Source organism: Scophthalmus maximus, chromosome 17, assembly GCF_022379125.1.
Source record: "Scophthalmus maximus strain ysfricsl-2021 chromosome 17, ASM2237912v1, whole genome shotgun sequence".
NCBI lineage: Eukaryota > Metazoa > Chordata > Actinopteri > Pleuronectiformes > Scophthalmidae > Scophthalmus > Scophthalmus maximus.
The window spans coordinates 4,786,469-4,812,899 of NC_061531.1; the positions used below are offsets into that span (position 1 = coordinate 4,786,469).

A 26,431-nucleotide genomic window follows, 5' to 3' on the forward strand; every position below is an offset into this window, starting at 1 on the left:
CCTGACCTGGCCATCGCAGGTTAACGAACAGAGGTGAGGAAGCCTTCACCGAGACCCCACGGCAGCCAGTGTCACAGCAAACGATGCCCCCCCCCCCGCCATCTGTCTCATTAACCTGGGTTAGCAGCACACTGGCCTGGATTGTGTGTAATGTCTGTGGAGGTCTGTGTGTAAGAAAATTAAAGGGTAGATATGGCATGCAGCACGGGAAAGAGAAGATGGACAGCACAGAATCGAGTGTGAGAGAGGCGCACGCACGCACGCACGCACGCACGCACGCACACGCACACACACACACACACACACACACACACACACACACAAAGGCATTGATCCATGTCTGTGCAACTGTGCATGAAGGCGAGAGTTTTCTTTTGGGGCTGGTGTGAGGTCACGGTTTCTTCTGGGTCAGGCACAGTGCAGTTTCAATGCGGGTCCGCTGACATTAGTGGCGGGGACGCGAGGGGAGGACACGCTGCAGCTCGGAGGTTGAAGATGGGCCCCGCACACAAACAACTTACACACATGAACACTGTGGATTACTTGAGGGTCATCGTCACATTACTGACACTTACTAACGAGCTGATTATTGCTCAAGGCTAATTACAGAGTAGCCACGGTTCGCTCGAGATGTTGTTTTTCTACTGAGTAAATGCCCTCGTATACCCAACCATGCAATAGACCCTTACCTTCAAACTCACAGTGTAATGTCACACAGCGTAAATCAACAGTGTTGAGGTCACACCAGGAAACCGAAACAGCAAAATTCATCTGCTTGGTGCCGCGAAGAAACTGCACCTACACTTTACACCTTTAGAGTTCCCAAGTTGAAACTAACAGTTTCGTGGGATCAGGGCTGTCAGGTTGTGAGAAATGAAAACTGGTGAGTCAATCATTATTACAGTATTCAAGGTAAGTAAATGAATATGTTGTACTTGATGGTCAGTATAGGAGTATGAGAGTTTTTCACAGTTTGGATACGACCTGCCCTTGAATCTAATATGGACTTCACCTGGAATTTAACTCTATTAAAGCTTCTTATAAACTTAGACTTCTCCTATTTATTAAGTTTTCATCTCTTTCTTGCTGCGTTACTTCAGTCACACAGAAGTGATAAAAGAGGAACAGAGGAACAGAATTTTTTTCTTCCTGTCGGCTGGGGAGCCGATGAGTCAATAGTTCGCTGTTCACATGTCACGCGTTGATTGGGAGGTGAGACAAATACAGGTGTGAGGAAAGGCCAGATATAGCACGTTAAGAGTTTGAAAAGGTACAAGAGGTGTTGATGAGGTGTTCTGAGGCAACCTCAGAAGAGAGGAACAGAGACGAGAGGTGCATGAAGGCAGAAAAAGGACACTGTGTGAGGAATGACAAAAAGTCCTAAGAGGAATCTAACGCTAAGTGTGTATATTTTTTGGAGAATCTGCAGAAACAGCAGTCATATAGGTCAGTCTTCTACAAAAATCAAACTATGATTATGAAAATGTGTAACTCTCTATGATGGTTCCGGTAAGTTTGCAGCCTTGTGATGGTAAGGATTGACTAGAGATCCTGCACAAGACAGACGTATATTTCCGCAAATAATAAAAATCCAAGTGATGCCTGCACATTTGACACCTGACCATAAAATAATCACACACTAAACGGACATTTAAGTTGACCTTCATGTCTCTCTGTGTCTTACCACCCAGTCATAAATGACTCACAAGATTGTCTTTTATAAAAGAGTCCGATGAAAACAATGAAAGCAAGTCCGCGTTTTTAATCAAACTACAGCTGATAAAACCACCCGTCAGTTGGCTTTGAAAAGAGTTAAGTAAGTAAATGTCTACTGACTGAACTAACTAGGAATGTTATACACATGCAGTGATATATGATATGAGCGTTTTATGTTTTTGAAAAGCGACCCATATCCATATGAAAATATACTTCATGTGACTAACAGACTGAGGTGGGAGGACGTCAGGTCTCTCAACATCATTGTTTTTTCTTGTGCTGAAACTTCTAAGAGCGACTGATGATATTAATTCGAATTTTGAACCCCTGCTGGCAGCTGACCGGGAGTTAGAGAGCCCTCTGTCGGCTCGGGCGCTGACCCAAATACATGACAATTCATAACAAGCATTCTAATCTGCGGCTGTACGACAGCAGTAATGTGACGCCATTTCAGTGCATATGTGATTCAGTGCTATTAAGACGGACCTAAAATTAAAAAGCCACTCCTTCAGTGGTTGCTTGGCAACAAAAAAAACACGATTGATCCAAAACTCTGACTTGAAAACCATATAAGAGGTCACAATTTCTTTTTGAAGATGACTCCACTTTTGTGCTGTATGGCCACAGGCGCGTGAAGCTCCTCTGGAAACCAGCGGTCGAACAGCAAAGCTCACGCTCACCAGACTGGTTCTATCCCAGGGAGTTACACACACACACACACACACACACATATACACACACCGACACCTCTGTTGGCACAAGCGCGGACACACTCGCTGGTGGACGTAAAGTGCCCTGACCCAGATCAAAAAAGTGCCCCACAGCCATTTATCCCCCTCGCCAGGGCAGCTTTGGAAGTCTGCCTGGTTTGGACCAGTCAGTGTGGCTCGGCGATAAATGAGTGCAACTGACACATACATCAGCAGTGGTGGACTATAAAAGTGACGGCAAGCCAACTGTGACAAACTATACATTAACCTTAATCTTATATTTCATTTCAACTTGAGCTTGAGGTGGAGAGAAAAGAAATACCCACCCCCAACTAATCTCAAGAAAATATGTGTATGGCTGACGTGATACAATAAAATCAGCCATTCCATATTTTTTTTTAAGAAAAGAGCAGCGAAATAAACCAACAAGCTCTCCACATCAAATGACATTATTTGTCCCTGTCCTGTTGGACAGGCGCCTGTATTGACAACGTGAAATCATTCCTCATTGTATTCACATTTACCCAATTGGCTGATGGTTTTTATCTAAGATGACTTTAAAGACAACATTAAAGCTTCAGTTAGGGAGCTTGATGGAAGAACTAAGTGCTAAATCTGTTCAATAAGACAAATTGTAAGAGATAAGGTACAGAAGTGCAATGAAAGTGCTTGTTAGGCATGTTGGGGGTGTTAAAAGTGATAGGGGAGGAGGTGATCTTGAAGGAGAGGAGTCTTTAAGAGGTTCCTCGAAGATAACAAGGGCGGCCCCTGCTCTGATAGCATTTGATAGCTGCACCATCTGGGGAACAACAAACAAGAACAGTCTAGACCGGGATGGCTATATATGCCAGACAACGCAGTGGCCGAGAAGGAGCACAAACCTGTATGATTAACTTCAAGTAGGTTCTCGGGACAAACATCAGCGACTTAAATTCGATTCTTGCCCTGTTAGGCTGCTCAAAAGCCTAATGTGCCGACGCATTCTCGACCATGTGTATGGGGTTTTACTGCACATGGAAGCAGGCCCGCCAGAAGGGCATTGCAGTAGTCGAGGTGAGAGATCGCTGTGAGCTGTACCAAGAAGTCGTGGCATACCTAGTCAGGTAAGCCCAGGGGTTCATTTGTTGTGTAGTTCAAAGTGGGGCGACCAGGAGACAAGTGCCACATGGCCATCAAACATGACACCCAGGTTTCTCATGACCTTGGTTGGGGTCATTTGTGTTGCCTTCCAAACCTGCTCATATATATCAGTTTTATGATGTTGACTATGTATATATATATAGTATGGTTGGACGCTGGTTTAGGCTCAAAAAGGACTTGGTTAGGCTAAAATAAAACGCTTTATTTAAGGTTGGGAAAAGCTGAAAATAACTTCTTCAGTAAAAGGTTAGGGGACCATGGTCGCCATGGTTACGATATAAACAGCTGGTTACGGTTGGGTTTAGGGTTGGAAAGACACGGTGGATTTGTCCACCACAACCTCCGCCCAACACAGCTCTGATTGCTCTGTAATAACGTCACCTGACTTCCTGCTTTGCTCAGGTCATATTCAACCAGATCAAATGTCACAGTGACAAACTTGCTTTTTTTAACAATAAATCTCACAAGGGAGAATTAAAATAAAATCAAGCCTCCCCAACTGTGCTCTGCATCTGAGACTGCCCTCCCTTCAACCAAAAGAAATATGAACCCTCCCAGTTTTCATATAAATCAATACACTTGGACGTACACTGAACAAAACAAAAATTATCAATATACTTTCAGTGATTTGGATCTATTGAATTATTACACATGTACATTGTTTTGTTTCATTTTTAGGTGTAAACGCAGCCAAGCCATACTATAACTTAACAATATAACATTCTAATAACCTAGAACCAATCAACTGCTGCATTCAAACCGGATTAATGTCCATTTGAGCTTCTGTAAAACATTCCATTCTTTTCTGTGCATGTAATCTGGACAGGTTATTTGTCTGCTTTGTATTGTGGCTGTAGTCTGGCTCCAGCTACTTCTCTGGTGTTGTTCATTGTGTTGTTCATTGTGGTCTGCTGGGGGTGTCAGCTGTTCAGGTTTGTGTCGGTGCTCAGACTCAGTGCCAGGTGTTATGCATTTCACGCTCGCTGCCTTCCAGGCCACTCGGGGCTCAACAGCTGACACCACACACACACACACACACACACACACACACACACACACACACACACACACACACACACACACACACACACACACACACACACACACACACACACACACACACACACACGCACACACACACACACACACACACACACACACACACACACACACACACACACAGACACACACACGCACACGCACACACACACACGGAGACAGAAAACAATAGACCCCCTCCAAATTGCCTGCCTTTGTGCTCATTGCTTCTTCTCACCTATCATCTCTAGTTTATCTTTTCAGGCGGCATCTGCTGGCTGCTCCGTCTTGACTCCAACTCCTGCACTATTTGCTTTCTCTATTGTTTGTCTCTTTGACTTCTCCTCCGTCTGCCTCTATTTCTCCCCTTCTCTCTTTCTCTAATGACCCATCTGCCTGTTGCCATTACCTCTCTGCGAGGTCCTAGTTGAGTCTCTGTTTCTTTTCTTTACAAACACACACACATGCACACACACACACACACACACCTGCCCGTCAAGAGAGGAGGGGGTTACCTCTGTGCAGTTTACGAACCAGTGGTGCAGTCACACACACACCAGAGATGATTCATCGTTACACCGCACAAACTAACAAATCGGAAGATGAGGGAGCGACAACCTCAGATGTAGACAACAATTCAAACACATCACATCAGCTCGCTGAATTACTTTCTATGAAAGCCCTTTCATTTTTACTCATTCTATTTTTTTTAAGCATGTACATACACACACCTACTTATACTCTTTTTTTTTTTTTTTTTACCTCACCTTAAAAGTACCTCCCGCTATCTCTTGACCTTCACTCCCACACTTATAGTTACTCTTACCGTGAGCGTGGGGATGGCACTGACAAGCGAGTAGATGAGCACCGGCGGGATCTTGCTGGTGTCGTCTGGACCGGGGTAGGGCTTAGAGAAGGTCTTGTCGTAGCAGAAGAAGCCCTGAATGTGCACCGGGAAGGTGTCCGTGTACTCGAAGTAGTAAGCCAGCAGCACCGTCCCAGCCATGATCACCAGCTGGAAATAGAACATTATCCCACCGTTAGGAAGCCGGAGGACGGGAGGTGGAGGTGAGGCAGAGGAGGAGGGAGAGGTGGAGGTGGAGGAGAGGAAGAGGGGAGAATCACGTCCCTACTCCCCTTAGCCACGGGGAGATGCATAGGAATTACGGAGCAAGAGCCAGACAGAGCGAGATGTTCCGTGTTTGGAACAAGACAGAGGGAGAGAGGGAGAGAGGGAGAGAGAGAGAGAGAGAAAAAAAAAAAGCAAGAGGGAGAATGATAACAAGACAAGAAAGACAAAAGACAAAAGATAATCTGCAGGAGGAGGCTTTTCACTTCAGGAGATGAACAATGAAGAGAATAAAAAAGGGTTTCACGGCACCACAAACAGCAAAAACAAAGAATTGCATAGGGAGCGAGAGAGAGAGAGAGAGAGAGAGAGAGAGAGAGAGAGAGAGAGAGAGAGAGAGGGGGCGGGGGCGGGAGGGAGGCAGGTGGGAGGGAGAGAGGGGTAGCAGCTTTTATGCTGCTGGCACTCAGTTGAGCTGTGGGTGTATTTGTGGATACCGTGTGTGTGTGTGTGTGTCTGTGTGTGTGTGTGTGTGTGCGTGTGTGTTCGGTAAGAGCACAGGGAGAGACACCATCCGCTGACGCCTCAGATAAAAAGTTATATCCCTAAAATACTTCCGATAACTTCCACACACTTATGTTGTGATGACAAATGGAATGAAGAAGTGATCACTTCATAAAACGGTTGGTGTGAAATATGGCGCCGTTGTATGCCACCAGAATAATTACACATTTTTACATATTTTTCACAGTGTTCATTCAGGAAATTATCAATCAAAAAAAAAAGGTCATGAATGCACATCCAACATTTCTTACTGATGACGCCTCACTGCCATGGAAGCATTCAACAAGACTGGCAGCAAAAGACTGTGTGTGCTGATCGGGAGTCAAGGCCAAGCCAATTAGATCGTCTGCTGCTGTCGTCTGGGTTTGGACAGCATTTTTAGGTAGCTCATATACATACACGCACACAAGAAAGCAAGCTTCTCATAGAACACAGACAACCTATTAAAACTTTTTTAAAAAAAGCATCTTTGACTGGGTTTATCAGACCCTCCTGAGCGCAAAACAGCATCCGTCTTCTGAACAGAAACAGTGAAGCAGTGGCCAGTGAAACCAAAACAACAAGCTGAAAGACCCTATAAGGCTACATCCACATTACTATGTTTTCCTTTTAATCACTGTAACTACGTTTATGCCTGGCGTCCACACTTCCGAAGTTTTTGAGCTGCTATAACGAAGAAATTCAGAAATGCTGCTCGCCCCTTGTAGTTTCAAAAGTCCAGGGCTGCGTTGTAGTATGTTCGGGCAAAGAAAACGAGATGCTTGTATGTTCTTTAACTAAGTAACCAACTGCAGAGTAGAAAAATTGCTTCCTGTTGCACTGGTACTCACATGCTCAGTGCATGTGAATAGTCATGTGATATATGTTTTCATGGTGTGTTAGTATGGACAGATATTAATACCGATACGGAGCAAAAACGCTCATCTCTGCCAGAGATCGTTTCACCTCTGAAACGATCGGCTATACCCTAAAAACGTAACTCCACGCATATCCATAGGATCAATGCACATGGCAGCAAAGGTACTGTATGTAAAAAAAAACAAGTACTAAAACACATGGTTCGGTGTCTCTAATTGTATCGGCCTTCCTCTGCGTCTCCTCGAAGGGAGATGTGTTTTGCTTATCTGCGGTTGTCAAGGTGGAAACATGGACGAGAAATAGATCTTTTAATATTTTGTATTTTTGGTGCTTCCACATTAAAGCGTTTGTCAAGATCTGACATTTACGGCGGGGTTGTGTTAATATTGCACTCTCTGACCAGGAAGCGTACTACTAACAATGCTTGTAACTGTGTTTGTGTGTGTATCTGAATGTTGGATGTGGGGGGAGCGGGGGTGTTGCACACATGTTGCACACACACTTACACACACCTGACAGGAGCTCTTCAGTGGGTTTACATGGGGTGAGAGGGAGTGTTTGATGTGGATGACTCATGAAGCCTTACCTTGTTTTTCATTTTGATAACGTGGCAGCGCGCCCCCCCCTGACTCATACGTGCGACTATTATTCACAAGGCCGCCTTGAAAATCTGCAGCATTCTCATGGTTCAGCTCGCCTCCCTAATTTCTACGGAGAACCATGAAATGGACAAAAAACAAAGAAATTCAAGCGTGTGTTTGTGGAGTTTGCCCTCGAGCTCCTGCACATCCGCAGTCCAGGGTTCACGTTGGTGAACTTTGACCTTTTGGGATGTTGGCTTTTTCTCAGCACCTTATTTTAGATGAATGTATGCTAAACGATACTAAAAAAGCAGCACAAGTTCAAATGTCACTGTACTAGAAGATGGTGTGTATTTATTCAGTTATAGAAGAACCTGTTAAGTGGGTGACAGCGGCTTATTCACACTGACAACTTCCTGCCCTCCATTTAGCACTGCATCACACCCTCCTTCCCACTTTTTCTTTCTTTTCCTCATAAAAAAAGAGCTGCCATTAATTTAAAGGCGACAAATTATGCAAAAATCCCTTTTTCAGTGTTTGTGCACATACATGTGGGTACCTGTGGTGCCTGCCACCACCCTGTGGTTTTTTGTGTGGGCTGGCTAAACCCTACAGCCTTAAGCTCTGAAGGACTGGTACAGATTTCTGTCCCACTGTAATGTCATAGTTGGGACTCTTTTGGGGTAACCTCACCGACAATCTGAGAATCTTCACTTTTCTGGTTAAGGGGCGTGACATTTCCTGCATGTTTTGAAATCGGTTGACCAATCACAACAGACTGGGCCAGTTGGTAAATCAGAGCAGACTGTGATTTATCAGGAGGCGGCACTAAAAGAAATCCAGGCGTTTCAGACAGAGGGTGAAAAGAGGAGCTGCAGGAATGGGCAGTATGGGAACACTGAGGCCTTTTCTGAGCATTAGAGCATGTAAACCTTTTCAAGTGGTCACCCAAAGTAAAAGTATGAACCTGAATATGAGCATAATATGTCACCTTTGAAGAAAAACCTCAGAGAAAAGATCTCATCTTACTCTGACCTATCTTGGCGTGGCGATGGAAGGGCGGATCAATGGCAAAAGAAGAGCCGTGGCTTGTCAAGATGAAAGGTCACAATAAAACAGGTCAGGTCGGGAGCTCTCACAGGGAGACACGAGAGAGTGCGTTCCTCTATTCTCCACCTTCTGGCGACGTCATCCATCTCCCCCTGAGCCTGCCTTCACATCACTGCTTTGAAAATACACTATACGCCTGTGAGATTATCAAGCCATTACCCCACTTTGCCTCATTACGCGCCGACATAAACCCCGACTCAATTATTCCAGGTGTCAGGATATTTTGAACAGGCCTCAGTTCCTTCCAGATAGTGTGGTTAAGTGAGAGTCACGCAGGAAATGAGTTTCTCATTGATTCCTGTGAGGCGGAACAAAAGGTGCTCGTCAGAGATAAAAGAGCGTATCTGGTCCTCATGACTGATCTTTTATGAAAGAAAATTCAATGGACAGTAATTACGTGCATGTACTTCAAACTAAATTGCTACTTTTCACGTTTATTCTACAACAGTTACCCTTGTATGACAAGTTACAATTAATCATTTAAAAATGTTCATCATATTACATGATCAGAATATACAGTAAGCTCACAGATATCATATTTTCTGCACGCAAGATAAAAAAAATGCTTTTTCTTGAGTTGGAGCTGTTTTTAGTGGGTCTAGATCCTATGATACAGACTTAATTATTCCAATTTTACTCAGAGAAATGCTTTTTTTTGTCATCGCAATGGATAAATAGACCCATGGTGCATATGTATTCCAGACAATAATTTCCACTAAGTTTGTGAGAATTAACTTCTGTCCTCTGGAGATAAATAATGGTGAATTGGAGTAAAGCCTGTCAACTCTAAATACAAAACGTTACTTAGGACACAAATTTGCACTTAAAAAAGCAGATCAAGTGATAAATACATGTAAATACATGTACCACTGGTAGTTACATGATACCGGAGTTGGGAAACATATACATTTTATAGAATATATCGCCATGTGACTGTGACCCTCTAGTTCCAATCCATCCAATAGCTGTTTTTTTTAAGAAGAAGTGAAAGTGGAGGCATGTATACTTTAAAGCCCTCTTTCCCCTGTGAGGACAGTTGCCATCTATTGCCAATCACCAAAATCACTTTGATTCGTCCTCTGGGGACCATGGATATCTTAACCAAAGTTCATGAATATCCAGCATATATGGTTGTTGAGATATTAGAGTCTGAACCAAAGTGGTGGACCAATACACTGACTAACTGAGCCGAGCCGAGCCATGCCAGTAATGTTGCTAAAAACCATGGTGAACAATTTTACAGAGCCAGTTTAGGGATTTTATTATGATATTACCATATCATAATGTGCTACAACAGCCTACATATGAGGATTTCCAGCATGTGCTTCATATCCGATGTTAACATCTTACACCAGGGGATGTGATGGATCCAGGTAATGAGATACAATCACCTCCCAAATACAAAGTCTTTGTATAAACGGCTTAATGCTGATGTGTGAACTTGAAGAACTGGTCAGTACGGGACAAAGTCCACCAACGGCAACAAACAGCCACCTGCTTTAAAACAAATGGCAAATACATTTTATGGCTTTTTACACTGATGTACATTTTACTGCTGAATAACTGCGCTGCTGAATTACCGATGTAAAGTGGAGCATCACAAATTGCTGAGTGTTACTGTTTGTGTCCCATCCCATTACCACCGAGTCTCCAGTGCCCCGCTTAGTTTGGTGCGAACATAAAGTAAAAAAAACAGCGAGCCACAGCTCTGTGATACAGATACTGTACTCACGACCTCACAGTAGACAGACCAAGTGAAGAACATTTACCTCAAGATGCACATTATCTCTGTCTGAAAGGTCACGGTATTGAGCAGCCACTCACCCTCTGGGCTCCATCACTTTCCCATCCGCACTATGGGATGAGACTCTGCCCTTTTCTCAGATAGCTATTCTGGTTTTACCTGACATCTGTATGTATGACAGTAGAAATGTCACTGCGTGTTTCTCTTGATCCATGCACCTTTGAAGAGAGCACCGCTCAAAGTGCCAGCCTCCCCTCCTCTTCCTTTCCCCCCAAATTTCCCTGCCTGTATCTGTCATTTATGATTTCTCACTCATCCCCCTAACATTTGTTCCACTTCCTCCCACCATACACAATTTTTCTGTCTTTCTACTCTGCTGAAAGTTTTGAAATGACACACTGGACCCAGTCAGCCCTCGGCGAGGACAGACAACAGCACTGACATCAAGATGACTGACAACCAAGCACAGATATACAGAAAGCATTTTGTTAACGCTCTGGGAACGAGAGCCAGGAACAGCAACAGCCGACGACGTGTGAAAGACCCACCGCAGTGAGCTCAGAGTCGCTCTTGAAAAAGCACTCTCTCCCTCCCTTCCTCCCTTAACCTGGATAAAATAAAATACCATGCCATCATAATTTCTTTCTTGGCACACAGGGATTGACAACTTTACAGTGTTAGCCATATTTGATGAGCTGTATTCATACTTTATTAATGTGGAGGCTGCTTTTTGTAATAATGAATGTGTATCTAAATATAGAGCAGCGTCTATAAGAGAGTGTTATAACTGCACTTGTACAGCAGAGAGGTTGAGATATTAGCCTGTGTGCTTTTTGGCCCTTTGCAGTCCGATTCAGTTTTAAAAAGACATTAACAACAACTTGATCCTCCCTGTGGCAACGTTGGTGAGTTTATTTTGACAGCAAAACCTGCGCTACTAGAAGAGCCAGAGGACCACCAAAGTTGTGAGGATACATCCTCTGGGCACCAAGAATATCGAAACCAAATGTCATGACTGTCCATCCGACACCATCCAATACTTGTCCGAGACAAAAAGTGTCAACTTCACAGTGGTGCTGGTGAAAACGTCAAGGGATCACCAGATTCAGAGGGATCAATCCTGTGGGGAAAATCGAATGAAATGCCAATCTGTCCCAAAAGTTGGTGAGATATTTCAGTCTAAGAGAGAATGGGGGGCTCCGAACAATTAACCAACTTTGCCAAAATGCCGTTAAGGAAAGGAGGATGACGCCAGATTACCTGGATCTGAGCTCCAGAAGCTCTGGATCATAGTCTTTCCCCAATGAAATGCATGTATTTCATCAGCCCCCCCAGCGGGTCTTGTCTTTCAATCCCCTACAACATAGGTGCCACGATGTTATATGGAAAAAAAACTCACCTAAGTGGTGAAAGGTATTAATCAATAGCACCACAAGATGAATGCCTTACTGCAAGCAGCCAAATAAAGTTGAAAAAGTAAAGATTCATTCACACTAAATTGTAGCATTATTCACCTTTCGAAAAATAGACCACAGGATGTTTAACAGTCACGAGGCTGTGACAAGGGTCACGATGTCTGTCGTTCTGTCCTATTCTCTTTCTCGCTCGTTTTCTCCGGAGGTCCGCTCGTGTCCCTGGACGCTGTTAAAGGCGTGTTGCCTGAAAGAGCAGTTTTGTGTTTCACGGACGGAGGATTTAGAGCAGAAGTACGACGAGGCACAGGGGTCCACCGTCAGACACGTGCTCTCCATTAAGAGGCCTGCCGTCAAACGCACGCTACACTGCACCTGGCCAGCATGACAGGAGTCCTGGAGGAGGAGGAGGAGGAGGAGGAGGAGGAGGAAGCCCAGAGGAGGCAGGGGGCAGGAGGGAACTGAAAAAGAATGAAAGAAGGGAGGGGGTTTCAAAAGGGGAGGGTAGCGGGAGTAAATAAGACATGAGAAAGCAAAGAGGAAATAAAGGGAGGTGATGAAGAAGAGGCAAGGACAGAGGTAATTGTGTAAAAGGTAAAAGAAGAGCGAAGGGGGAACAGGTGCAAAGCTCTGGGGTAGCAGGCGAAAAACTTTACCACCTCCTCTCCTCTGTTCCAGTTTAGTCCTCCTCCTGTCCTCTTTTTCTCGATAGTTATATCTACACAGGCCCCCGCCTCTCTCCATCCTTCACAGACATTCACGTTGACAGCAGCAAAGGCGATGACTGTGATTCAGCTTGTAGAAATGTTGAACAAGAAAATAAAGTACAATAAGCTCTGTCACTGTCGGGAGCTTCAATTGTGTCTGTGCAAGTTTAAATATGTGTGTGTGTGTGTGTGTGTGTGTGTGTGTGTGTGTGCGTGTGTGTGTGTCTGCTATTTACCGCTAAAAATATATCGTTAACAATGTAAAAACAATGTGATCACGCAAAATTATAACTGGAATCATCAGCTTGTCTTGGTTTTAAGGTTTGAAGCCACAGCAGGCACTATCTGCTCAGCTCTGAAGGAGACAGACACAATTCACAACTCACTGGAGTACATACAGTAGTGGAGCATTTAGTCGGATATTAAGAGCCATGATCATTTTCCTCCAGGAGTGGGTGGAGACCAAAAACAGAACTAAAAAAAGAGTAAATATTGGAATTTTGTTCACCAGGTGCCCAAACAATGACTCAAAATGAATGCTAATGTTGCTCCATGACTACTGGATATATGAATACAAACTGTAACTGTTTGTTCACAAGTTCATCTTATTCATGTTAAAAGGTTATGATATAATAAGACCGTGTACACAACTTGTTTCTGTTCCTAAGGAGGCCAAAACCCAAACAAACTGTTGTTGTGGGTTTATTGCAGTTCTTTCAAATATATTAATCAAATTAATTTGGGTGTAATACAATTTGCTTGTTAGACCCTCAAGCTTAAGTGTAAAAACAACTAGTGACACAACATAATCCTGTGTAAAGCCATATTGTGTTGTTTGTGCTCGTCCAATCTTTATGCCAAGCTAAGCTAATCGGCTGCTGGCTGTTACTGTGTGGTAGCTAAATTAAAAACAGCAAATAAGTGTAGATCCCAATAAAGATTGTAGATTGCAATATTCAGATGCATTTCAGACGGGTCTGACAAACAATGTTGTACCGTATCATAAACTACACACAAGGGTTGGGATTCAATAATCTATTTTGTTGTTTAGTCTTTGTTTTGGAGGACATTGCTATGAACTACATATGATGTGAAGTATGTGAAGGGTATATGCATGTACACATGTATGCTAAACATGACAATAATCCCCAGGAATATAGTTATTCTGTGTCAAAGCAGCGACACTACATGCCTTTACAAACTGCACATTACAAAAATTGAATCACTGGTGTATCTAGATTCCTCTGTATTCCAGAGAAGCCTTTTTTAGATCATTGAAGACCGTTGAAGACTGTGACCTTGTGTGGTTTCATGGTGAGTTGGCAGCTGCTCCCATAACGAGGTTTAAAGCCAAAATCCACCTACCTACCGACACATTGGCAGTGAAAGCACCATCCCCACCCACACACACGCAGTACTCCCACTACCACGGTCCCACATTCTATTTCCTTCGAGTCTCTCCCTTACCCTCCATTTAACAAAAGAAATGTCCCGCCATGCAAACTGGATGATTTCTATCATCCCCACGCGGGTTATTTTTCTGTGAACGGGGGAACTGACGGGCGGACAGCGCTAATTACAGCTCCGCAGCGGGCGTCGGAATAGCTCAGTGGTCTGTCCTGATCTCTAATCTGTCATTCTAAATATAAGAGAGGCTCCCCGTTGAGACTGGGGCTGAGAAGAATTTGAAAAAAAATGAAAATGCACAAACCCAATTCTTGGAGCAGATGCAGCCGTAGTGACACAAAGACTGTTCCGTTAGTCATGTTTTCATATGAATTTCTAAAGGTCTGTTTACACGGTAAAAATTGAAACAGGATTTTCACGCCGTTCAGTCGGCGAACAGAAACAGGCAGTACCACGACCAGCTGGTCAGAAGTAGGATAAACGGTTTTGTTAAACCTGGCTCAATGCTCTACTTCCTTAAAGGTCACGTCCTGTGCCCTCCTACGACTAATGTAACTGGACAGAGAATTTTAATCCCCCCCCCCCCCCCCCCCCCCCCCCATTTCTACACAACTGTAGTTAATTCGATGAACCATGTCTGATACATTTCCCATGTGTATTTTGATACAGCTCTAGATCCAGGTGTGGATTAAAGTTAAAACTATATATACAGTAACTATATATAATATACTATAATACCAAAGTAAAACTATTAGAACAGCTAATGATTCAGCAGCCTCTACCAATCCATCCCTACATTGCTTGTGAGAAGGCCTTTTTTTTTTTTATCTCAGCATGATTCAGATGATGGAATTGATTCTATTTGTGTAATACATTTTTTTCATATGAAATAACAGAGATAATGCTATTGCATGTGGCTTTTGCTCAGCACCCATACTATTTAAGCTTTTGAAGCCATGTGAATCTGTAAAAAGGGGATATTTGATTGATGTACAAAGGAAACAAACACGCCCTTCTTCGAAAAAACGATTTGATGTCTGCCGTTTCTTTATTCATTTCTTCTCTACGGCTCTTTCAAATGTGCGCCATCGCTCTCTCTATTGACGTCTTGCTCAAATGATGACAAACGGCTACATTAAAACAATAATGTTTGGAGCTGGCTTTTGCTGCCAATCTATACGACAAGTATCCTGACAGAGCGGAACATGATAAATAGGCCTAGGAAGCTGAATAAATGGTTTCCGCGCGAAAATGACCCTGAGAGGTCTGTCAGTGGTTTGTGAGAGAATAAAAAGATTCTTTTATTGACTAGAAACCTAAAGATAAAGTGCTTAGGGGATTGGGGGGGAAAAATTGTGTGGGAACGGGAGTTGGAATAAGGAAGCGGTGGAGCCAATGGTGCATTCACAGGACTGTTGGAGTCCCAGCAGCAGGGGAAATAAAAGAGGGGAAAAAACCGGGGGAAAGAAGATGTGTTCAGGGAGCGCGAGAGGGGAGATGAAGGGAGCAGGGTCAGACGGGGTGAGTGAATGAAAAGGGGAAAAGGAAGAGGGTGGCTGGCAGTGGAGAGCGGTTTCCTTTGAGAGTTCTGGCCTTCATTTTCTCTGAGTGAGCATGTGTTTATGAGCAGGCGAGGTGAAAACAGACACGGAGGAAGCAGGCGGGGGGGTGAGAGTGGGAGCTTTTGTGCCATGTTCATGTGAAAAGGCGCTGAAGGGAGAGGAGAGTCCAATGGGAACCAGAAAAAAAGAGATGAGAGGAGTGTTGCTTTTAATCATCTTCCAGTCCAGTCCTGCTTTCCCCAACAAAAACCCCCCAGACACACGCCTCATTTTCCTCTACTTTCATTTTGTGCCAGTCGGCGTGTATTCTGCTTTGCAATGGTCTTTCCAACGCATAACACAGTATTATAATAATGAAACAACCAAAAACACAGTCGGGGATCTGTCCCTTCTGCATGTCTTGGACGCGGTCAGAAAGACAGCCCCTGCAGTGCACACAGCGCCACGGTGGGAAACCCCGGTGCGTGAACACTATACAGCGACTACACTGCAGCAAAACAGCTATTACTGGCACCACTGCCTGCCCCCGAGCCCCAAACCCCTTTGTCCGCCAAGTCGTACAGTGTGCGATCGGTGTATTGTGAACAAGTAATGTGAGAGGAGCGGCCAGAGTACCGGTTGGGTTTACTTCATGATCATGATGATTATGATGATGAATTTGCAGCTAAAAAACCCCCACAATAGATGGAGTTGGCCAACACAGAGCTGCTTCAAAGGATGAATCTGTGTTTTGTTTTTCCTTAACTCTCAACAAATTCTATATAAAAAAAACTAAATAATCCTAATAAGTGTTCGCTCTGTGCGAACGAGCCACACTGTGACGAGGAACCTGAAGCCTCCGCCACTCATTCCCTCTCAGAACACGAATGAATCCGCAGCAAATGCAGCACAACCGAGTGATGCAGTTGTCCGTGGGTCCAAGCGCCGCCTTCTCCTCACACGTCGCCATTTGACCCCTTATTAATATACCTAAAAAAGCGCGTTGCTGAGCTTCACAGAGTCACATCTGCTCGTGTTCCATCCACTGCGATGTGATTTGCGTGATCGCACCTCAGAGACGCTACAGTACATGCGCATGTGCTCTGGCTTCCATGCTTGCCTCTGTGCAAATTACTCTGATATCTCTTTGAGAACGTTTGTGTGTCTACCACAACATCTGTTTGTTCAGCCTACTGTGCTTGTGTGTGTGTGTGTGTGTGTGTGCGTGCGTGATTGACCGTGTGCAAAGGGCTGTTTGTTGGCTACACCGGGGAGACTTCCTGTGACAGATGTGATGCTACCAGGGTGTTACCACCCATTAAACACACACGGGCCTATTTATAGAGACAGGGGAGGCTCCCACAGACGCGCCGGTGACCTCCCGGTCTGATGTCTGCACGCCGCTCATGTGTTAATGAGGCTTTGTGAGGCCGCGTGTGCACGCGATTATATACACATTCACACACTCACACTCAGAGACCTTGTACCTTCTTTTTTTTTCTCCAGACATGTCAAAGTTAAATCAAGTGAGGAAAATAAGCGATGAATAAAAACTTGAGTGATGGTTTGGTTTCCAGACTCCCGACTGATAGAGGTGTAGCGTGAGGGGCGTTCAGCGGTGTTACAGCAGTGCCCTCTGCTGGAGACATTTCAACAACTCCTCTCCATGATTGTGCTCTATATCCTAAATTTTATCAGAGTCACAGGCACACAAAATTCGTGCTGTACAGACACATCTTGAATTCTGTAAAAATGGCACAGGACCACTGAGAGAAACGCTTGCAGATTTCACCATTTTCCAAACACACGGGGGGAAGAAAATCACAGACATCTTTTCAGTATCCTGTGTTCCTACAGTATCAGTGATGTACTGCATCAATCCACAGATCTTATGTTATCAATATGTACCTCAGGGGAGAGGAGGATTTAAATGCTGGCTGCCTATATGTGGTTTCATTTAGGTAATGGCAGTGGAAGAGATCACACCCACACTAAACCGACCGAGAGCAAATCATAAGTGATAACTGCAACACGAGACAGTCGGTGCTCGGAGACATCATAAAGCTCACTGCAGATTTGTGATGGGAAAAAAAGAAATTGGAGATGTATCCGCCGCCTCATGGAAACGCTTTTAAATGCTCAGCCCGGCGTTAAACATTTAAGTTTCATCTAAAGGGACTGTATGAATATTATTGCCGTGGGAATCTTGTTTTTCATTTCACAGAAAAAAAAGCGTGGCCAGCCAAAGTGATCCTTTTTTGAGAAACCTCCCTTTGAAAAGAAGTGCAACAGCCACTCCACAGTGTCTCAACATAAATTATTAATGGTAATCACAACAAAACGGCAAAAAATGCAGCCACTCTTTTAAGTAACACGATGCACAACACAACCCGAGTCTTGTGGCCTGACGCGTTGGACGTGTTTACTTCACACACTCCTGAGTGCAGCATTGAGTAAAGCTGATTTATGTGCTGCATCATTTCCTGTGAATCACTCGCGCGTGATTCTAGCGAGAGAACTGCGGACTAAGCAATGAAAAATAGGATACAGGGATGTGATTTTGTAGGGTGAACACTTTTAATGGCTTTTGTCGAACAATAAATACCAAAAAACATGGTTTGATTCCGTGAAAAAAGGTGATAATGTGTCTTTGGACAAGACCCCAGAATGACAATGAGGTGTATGATAGAGAAGCACTGTACGAATGGGTGGATGTGACTCGTAGTGTTAAGTGAGAAGACTAGAAAACATCTACTGTATAAAAAAGTCCAAATATTTGACTGTAAGGACTTTTCAGTTCTTGAGTTGAATGAATAAGAAATTTGTGCGTATTTGTCTTGAAAGACATATAATACAAGGACTTTATAAATGTGCCCTTCAGTCCCAAACATTTTTCATACGGTTTCTAATATGTTAGTGACATAAAGGCACACAAATTTTGGAATCATGACGGTGAGACGATATTTAACCACAGGTCAAAAGGTCACATCACACAGCTCCCCGTCAGTCACACAATGATGGCGGCAAACTATGCAGAGATCTGTGATAGAGGGGCTGTAAAAAGTGTTTACAGTGGTGGAACGGGGCTTTATGTTCCCCCCTCCACTGGTCTGGATAAGTGTCTGATCGGAGACTCTTCACGACAGAAAGCTGCCTCCTGCAATACACTTCTCCTCCGAAGCGCACGGTAGATTAGCTCTGAACAGAAATTACTTTTAAACTGCCAATTTGCCAGCGTGTCCCCGAGATGGCATTGAACAAATGCATCTATTTAAGGGCGAAGAAAAAAAGTATACGGAAATATATCGACACTATGTAGATAAAATGTGCCGCAGCAAGAGGGTTAGGGTTACAGATTTCATGTCGTATCACCAGACGTAGATGTTTAGATGTACTTTAGATTTGTACATATTCGGGAAAAAAAAAACCACAGGGATGAGAACTGGCCGAGAATCATATTTGATAGGGCAAAATGGAGGGGATAGAGGAGACACGCACGGAACAAGATGGCTGAGTGGGTTGCACTGATAGTAAAAGGTTGTGACTTGTGATTAGTGTGGCGAGGATGAAAGGAGTCAGAAGAAAGAGAGCGGTGATGGAGAATGAGTCTGGCTGATTGGTTTCCATGGCAACTGCTGATGAGGTGTGGGGCTCAATAAAAGAGCAGGTCCTGCTGCCTTAGTGTGGATCACCGTCACGTCACTCACACACAGACACACACACACACGGGGGTGGTTGATGGGCAATACCACACCTCATCACAGGACAACAATGAATCAGCTCTGCCATTCAGTCGCCTACGTTTAAAGGAATAGTTTGACATTTTGTGGAACATGCATATACTACTTTGAAAGTGACAGGCTAGTTGTTTCCACCTGTTTGAACTATGTACACTATTACAAACGGAAAAAAAAGTGGTATCCATCTTAGGCAAGAACACAAAGAAGCTCATCCCCCAAATTGTCAAAACTATTCCTTTGATTTATTCTGCATCACTTTCCCTTCTATCGTTGGTCAGTGAGTGGCTGATCAGAATTACCTCCTGGCCACGAAGCCCATTTCTCATAGTATTCATTTATTAATAGTTCAGTGGCATTGCTCTGCACAGCTGACAGAACAGAGACTGGGGTTACTCAGAATGCTGCAGACAGTGAGTCACTTATTAGTTTTTTAATTTTTTTGAAAAGACACCCTGACCCGAATAAATTACACAGTCGCATGTCCATCGCAGGTTAGACTGACCGGCTTTCTAACAGTCAATAATGACAGCTTGATTCAAACAGCGGAGTAGCTCGGCAGTCTAACACCGTCAATGCACAGCGAGAAGCTCCAGGGTTTTGAGTCTCGGATTGAAGGGAGACGAACTGGTATCCTTTTCTCTGGATTGCCATGGGTGGCGCAATTGTTTGCGGGCTGCAAAAAACTGGCCGACCTATCCAGGGACTTATTCCATGTAGTCAGGTGTTGGATGTAAAGCAGTGTGCGTGCTCAGCAAACCTTTTCCTGGAGCAGCAGCAGAACCAGTTAAAGAGAAGAAAAAAAAGGACCAAATGCACAAAAACATCAGAGAAGCAGCTAGACGGATTCAGTTGCCTGCCTGTACAGTATTTCACGCCGTCTTCTCAGCCGAGAGGCGAAAATCTGTCATTTCCACCTCGTCGGTCTGTGATGATTTTATCTCCCAGTAGCACATCGCTGCTTCGGAGAGAAAACCTCTTTTTTGTTATTGAGTACAACGAGAAACTATATTCTTCCATTGCCATCATAGTACTTGACGTACAGGAGGTGAGTCAATGGAAATAATACTGTACAATGGAGGCGCCATGCCTAATACGTAGGTAATCGTCTATTATCATACACCAGATTGAAGATTTAGAAAACCATTGATGCTCTACAATTAATATTACACATTTGCAAAGGAGCAAAAGAGAGAGAGAGAGAGAGAGACAGAGAGGGAGAACAGACTATGATGTTGCTCTCTGCTTAGCAACAGCATCAGTGATGAGATCGACTCCTCCTAACCCAGTTCACACTGTGACTCAGCGCCCCGATTTCAAACTTGCATCAACACGACTGTCATCGCCAGATTAGATCTTAATGCAGAACGTTACAACCGTCTTCACTGGGCATTGAAGCATGTTCTGCCCGTCGGCAGCAAATTAGATCGCCTGCTTCTGTTATCACGAAAACCAACTATGTTTTTAATGAAAATACCATTTGCAGGGGTTATTGAATCGTCAGCGATACACTTTCTCTAGATTCCATGCACGAAAGAAAAATTCATGTGGTGAATCGACAAGCAGAAGCAAACCTGGATCGCTGTCCTCCACAGGTAACAGCTGCTGGCATCTGCTCTCTGGCCCTGATCGGTACTGTAAGCTGGGCTTTTCCGTCCAAGTTCAAAGAGATAGAAACATTCTCCCCATCTGTTCCACACACAAACTGTTCCGCGCGCGCGCGCACACACACACACACACACACACACACACACACACACACACACACACACACACACACACACACACACACACACACACACACACACACACACACACACACACACACACACACACACACACACACTCACACACACACACACACACACACACACACACACACACACACACACACACACACACACACACACACACACACACACACACACACACACACACACACACACACGTAGCAAGGGAATTGACTGAGACCTGAGAGCCGATGTGTGGGAGGCATATGGCGGAGTGGCCTAATGGAGAGCTTTTACAGTACATTACAACCAAAGGGACCAGAGTTTCACAGACAGGTTGTGGGTTTGAGTGTCTATTGCATCCTGGTCCTGGTCTTTTGGGACCAGGCAGACACAGAGGTACAGTACAGTACAGTACAGGAGGCGGACAGGGAAGACCTCTTCTGGTGAAGAGCAAGCTCAAATAAACCATCACTTCTCAGTTTATGATGCATTTTCTCGCAGCCAATCAATGTTTTTCTAGATTAGAAAGAATTGAGACGATTGCACCAACCCAACACACCCCATCTCACAAAAAATATTGATAGTACAACATGCAATATGTTTCATATCAATGGATGCATTTTTTTAACTGTAATTTGAGTTGGTTTTTGTGTGACTCCATGACTGACTTGTAAGATTTCGAGATATACTTCTAATAACCGGGGGCTCTTGTGGGATGTTAAGAGGAAGTATGACGCTGCTAAAAGTATGCTGACTCTGCAATCATCAGTTCTTGTTTGCAGTGTGCACATAGATCAACATACAACTGTCACTGCATTACATAAATACTAAAGAAAAAAAAAACTAGGACGATCCTCGCAACGTTATGGACTTTTCTTTGCTATCTGCAATCATGACGCGTGAGGTGTAAGTCACAGTGAATTAAAATATACGTTTATTATTCCGTGTCCAAGAGGAACCGATGAATGTTGATGCAAATTGCAGCCGTTGTGTGCAGAAGGTTTGTGAGTACTCGATCTCACAACTGCGTCCATGTGTCACAGCTGCTGCTGCTGCTACTGCAAATGCTAACTGTGTTGGTTAATGGGTCAAACTACTGTATCTTCCCATCATTTTTAGGAACACCAACCTGCACCTTGTCCCTCTCATGCGACACAGTGTCTTTACCTCACAAAGGCATTGGGTACTCCAGCTGATGAGCTGATAGTCGGCTTACTTCTCCTTCTCAGGTGACAATTTTCTCCACATCCGTTGCAATTTGGCGAGGAAGCCCAGGGACTCCCCTTTGCCCTCCGTCATCTGTCTGACTGCTCTCATACTGTACATCCACATGGGACGAAGCTCTCTGTGTGTGTGTGTGTGTGTGTGTGTGTGTGTGTGTGTGTGTGTGTGTGTGTGTTTGTCTGCCACAGACAGTGACCTTTAGCATGATCTGTACAACACAGCTCCAAAGCCCAGAGCACAACTCCTAAAAAAAATACTCCACCCAGTCTGTGCTGTGACATCCACATCCACCTTTATGAATCATGCAGTTCAAAAAAATAAATCAAAATAGGTCAACTACATTCAACGCTCGGCCGAACAGCTGTAGCCACTTTGCGAAGCCCCAGCCGCCCCTGGTGCTGGAGAAGGCCGGGATGTGTGACACCAAGTGGGACTGTCAGCGACGGAGTAGTGTTTGCTGAGCCGTCCCAAACTCTTACCATTCAGGCTGAAATATTTACCACTGAGGCCGAGATTGTAGAGATGCGAGGAGGGAGAGAGTACAACAAGCTGTGGGTGTGGATAGAGAGTAGGATCTCAGAGCCACAAAGGTTTTTGTTTTTTTTCCAGCGCTGACACAAACCGGCAATTGCGGAGATAAATCACGAGTCGGAGTGAGAGCCCAGAGAATCAGGAAATAACCAGCAGAGATATGATCAAGACTCAGATCATAAGTCACTGTTACTTTACATTCAGTGGGACTGAGTGTCGAGGTTTCATCAACTGTAATGCTTGCTACAATTATGTATTCTTCAACAACCAATTCTTTCAAGTTTTGGTATCTGTTAGTTTTGTTCACAGACAACAGTGTCAGAGCAAAGGGAAGAAAATCGGAGCAATGTGTTAGATCGTTCAAGTTCCATTACCTCCACAAACAGGAAGCAGGGGACGATGGAGCTGCTGTTCTTCACGCCAGGCTTCTCCTCCACCGCCATCCCTCTTTCTTCTCCTCGGAGCGTCCCTCTTCGCAGCTCTCAGTCTCCTTATCCTGACAGACAGACAGAGAGAGAGAGAGAGAGAGAGGATCAGTCAGGTGGTCAGTTAGTGCACTTGCCAACCTGAGGTCAAGTCCAAAGTGTGAGATTAAGTGGAATCCAATCAGGACAAATGTGCTTGATGTATTATACACTAGCGCCGTCTGACAGCAAAACAAATAAATGAATTCTGCAAACTGTGTCACAGTCTACATCTCTTTCTGCTGTGCACAGTAGAGTCTCCATTCACTGTCACACACCGCACTATCAATCATGGTTTATGTCTGCCACATGTAATTGCATTACATTACATCACAGTTAATATTTCACAGGTGAAATTAACACTCGCCAGTCACGCCATTAAGTGACACAGTTCACGCACTTCTACTGTACTTGGCAAGCGAACTGGCAATATGCGAAAAAGCTTCGGAACATGCTACCACTAGGAGGCCACAGTGAGAGAGGCTGTGCAACCTTTCTGATTTACTACAAAAACACAATTAATGAGGACAAACATGAACTGAAAAATATTGTGCGGCAAATTTAAGTAAAATTTGGCTGATTGAAAAAATGTCAGAAGTCACGAATGAAAAATGCTTCCACCAAAATTTCTTCTGAAATTTGACCATTGTCACACTTTTTACACAAAAACTCATAAATCAACATTGACAGTGTAGTCTAACTTTTTACGGTTTTATCGTCTGTTTTACTCTCAATGTTACCACAATTTACCAAATGAACATCATGCTGTATTACAGTAGACTTGAAACGAGGGATTTTGACCATTAACTGCTCAGGAAAAACGCCCTCTGCTGGTGATTCCAGAGAATATCCCCGTAAGCCGGCGGGCTTAGCAAGCGGATATTTAATGCATAGACATGAGAGTGGTATCAACCAACATGTGTGTTTCCACTAGAAAACTAATGAATGTATTTTACAAAACATTAGACTGATTGTTTGAGCTGCAACATATTGTGTTTTTTGTTTTTGAACTCATAGAAAATAAGCATAGAAGAGAAAAATTGACAATTGAGAACCCACAGACTAAGGACCTAGAATTTTTACTACTGAGGACATGAACCAATGTTCCTCACAGTGAAGTGTCGGCAGTAGAAACTGTGTGATTCCATTTTCCCACACTGCAAACAGTGTCGGAAATGAGTAGGAGTGCTCAGATTTAAAGATGTTTGGCGGTTTTCATCTATGAAAAGGAGAGGAGAGGAGAGAAAAGACCTAAAAAGTGATTTTTTTTTTGGTTTGTTTCTCAGAAGTTGACAGGTTGACCTGTATTCTGCTGGTGAGAGGTGTGTTGTGTGCTGGAGAGCTTTTTTCCCTCCTAGTCACTTCTACGGTGGCGGAAGGAATGGGCCTGAGGGATGAATAAGGCATGAAGCCAAGCTCTTACCGTCCCTCAGAACAAGGCAATGTGCAGACCAAGCCTGCTTTTTACAGGACTCTGGGTGTATGTGTGTGCATCTCAGACCTTACCAAAATAAAAGTAGCCGCTGTCGGGGTGAACAAGCAGAAGCCTCGGGTAACGGAAACCAACGGTGGCAGAAAGAGAAAACGGAGATTGAGGGAGGGATCGTTCCCGTTCCTTTTTCCTCTAGAGGCTGATGGAAAGTGTCGCTTTGTGTCCCTCTCCCTTAGTGGGAGGCGGCACAAAGAGCCTCTCACAGTTCGGGCCACTGGCTGAGAAAGTACATGTATGAGTTGTGAGTTGGTGGTGACAGACCTCTCGAGGACGAGACTCTGCTTTGGGAAAGAAACCTCTCGGGTGGCAAGAGACGAGGCGTATAAGCTTCTGATGATTCTCATCTGTTAAGTGGGACACCAAGTCAGGGACGATTTCTACCAAAAGAATTGGAATTGCAAAAAAGCCGCGGTTACATTCCCCGGGGGTGTTGCGCCGACTTCTGAGCCGCCCCACGCATCATATGCAGTATGGGAATTTCTTTTCTCTGCAGCCTAATTATGATGAGAAATAAGTCCAGCACTCAGTGTGCAGGACATGGAGACAGAGCTAGAGAATATCTTGCTCTCATTAAAGTTACTGTCCTCGTTATCTTTTGAGCGGCGTTGAAATCAGTGTTGGTAAAGTTCAAATCCTTAGTTCGGATCGCGTTATCCGTTGTCGACTTCTGTATTAATCTCCTTTAACTGACTCCGGAGTCCCTCGAGTCCGACTCCAACGACTACACTTACACATCACTTGTAACTGTGTCCGCTTCTCAGCAACATTTTAATATCTGCCCACTGTCGGAGGAAAGGGAAAACTCTGGAGCAGAAAGTTCAGATAATGCACCCATTACCACGCTGGTTGCCATAAAAGGTGATTAAAAAAACGACAAAGAGGAGTGTACAACCAATCACTTTGGGATCTCTTATCGTGTTGCGGCCCTAAAACGCGGCCTCAACCACAGCTCCCAGAAGTCCTGTCCTCGAGGCTAAGTGGTTTACACACCATTCACCTCAGATCACTCCTGGAATCATGCTTCCCAGTGGATAACGTTAGAGAGTCAGCTGAGAGGACGCAAGAGCGCGTCATTAAGAAAATGATGAAGGTAGTGGAACTCGAAGCTAGTCAGTGAACACAAACTAAACAGATATCAACCCTACATCGAACCCTCAGTCAGACAGCAACTTGAATTTCAAATGAGCATCTCTGGAATTACTTGATGCTGAAAAATAAGTGACCAGCCATCTTTCTAACATCAGCCAGCCAGATCAAAAGACAATTTAGACGATGTTGTAGTTACTGAGACTCACCTTTCCACACTTTTGATAGAGAGAAAGTCTTAAATTGTTACTGGGATCACTAACTCTTCTAACAAATTTTCAATTGCAATCTGTGACACCGCGCCTTACGGTGAAAAAAAATGATCACAGCACCGTAACATGTTACTAAGTAATGTGTTCGTGGCCAACGCTGATAAAGCCGCGCAGATTTGTGTGCAGCTGTGTGTGTGTGTGTGTGTGAGTAATTATGCGGAAGGAAGAGGCCGTCCAGATGGTTTTGATCTGATTAGAGGGCTCCAAGTGAATAGGCACCTAATTTGATCATTTATCTATCAATCAGAGAGAATCCAACCAACCTGTCAGCAGAGACAGAGATGGGTGGACAGAC

General features: G+C 44.2%; 1 protein-coding gene across 8 annotated transcripts in view; it reads right to left on the bottom strand.

The window, feature by feature from the left end:
- plppr2a (phospholipid phosphatase related 2a) overlaps window positions 1–26,431 on the bottom strand; it is a 143,777-nt gene that overhangs the window by 20,452 nt on the left and 96,894 nt on the right. For all 8 annotated transcript variants that reach the window (XR_004785822.2, XM_035614042.2, XM_035614041.2 and 5 more), the window contains 2 exons: window positions 23,197–23,318; window positions 5,431–5,619 (listed from right to left, as the gene is read on the bottom strand). Coding sequence is in view for 7 of the 8 variants with exons in the window: in XM_035614042.2 (XP_035469935.1) it covers window positions 5,431–5,619; window positions 23,197–23,265 (258 nt within the window). In the remaining variant the exon portion in view is untranslated. The remainder of the gene's footprint in view (window positions 1–5,430; window positions 5,620–23,196; window positions 23,319–26,431) is intronic.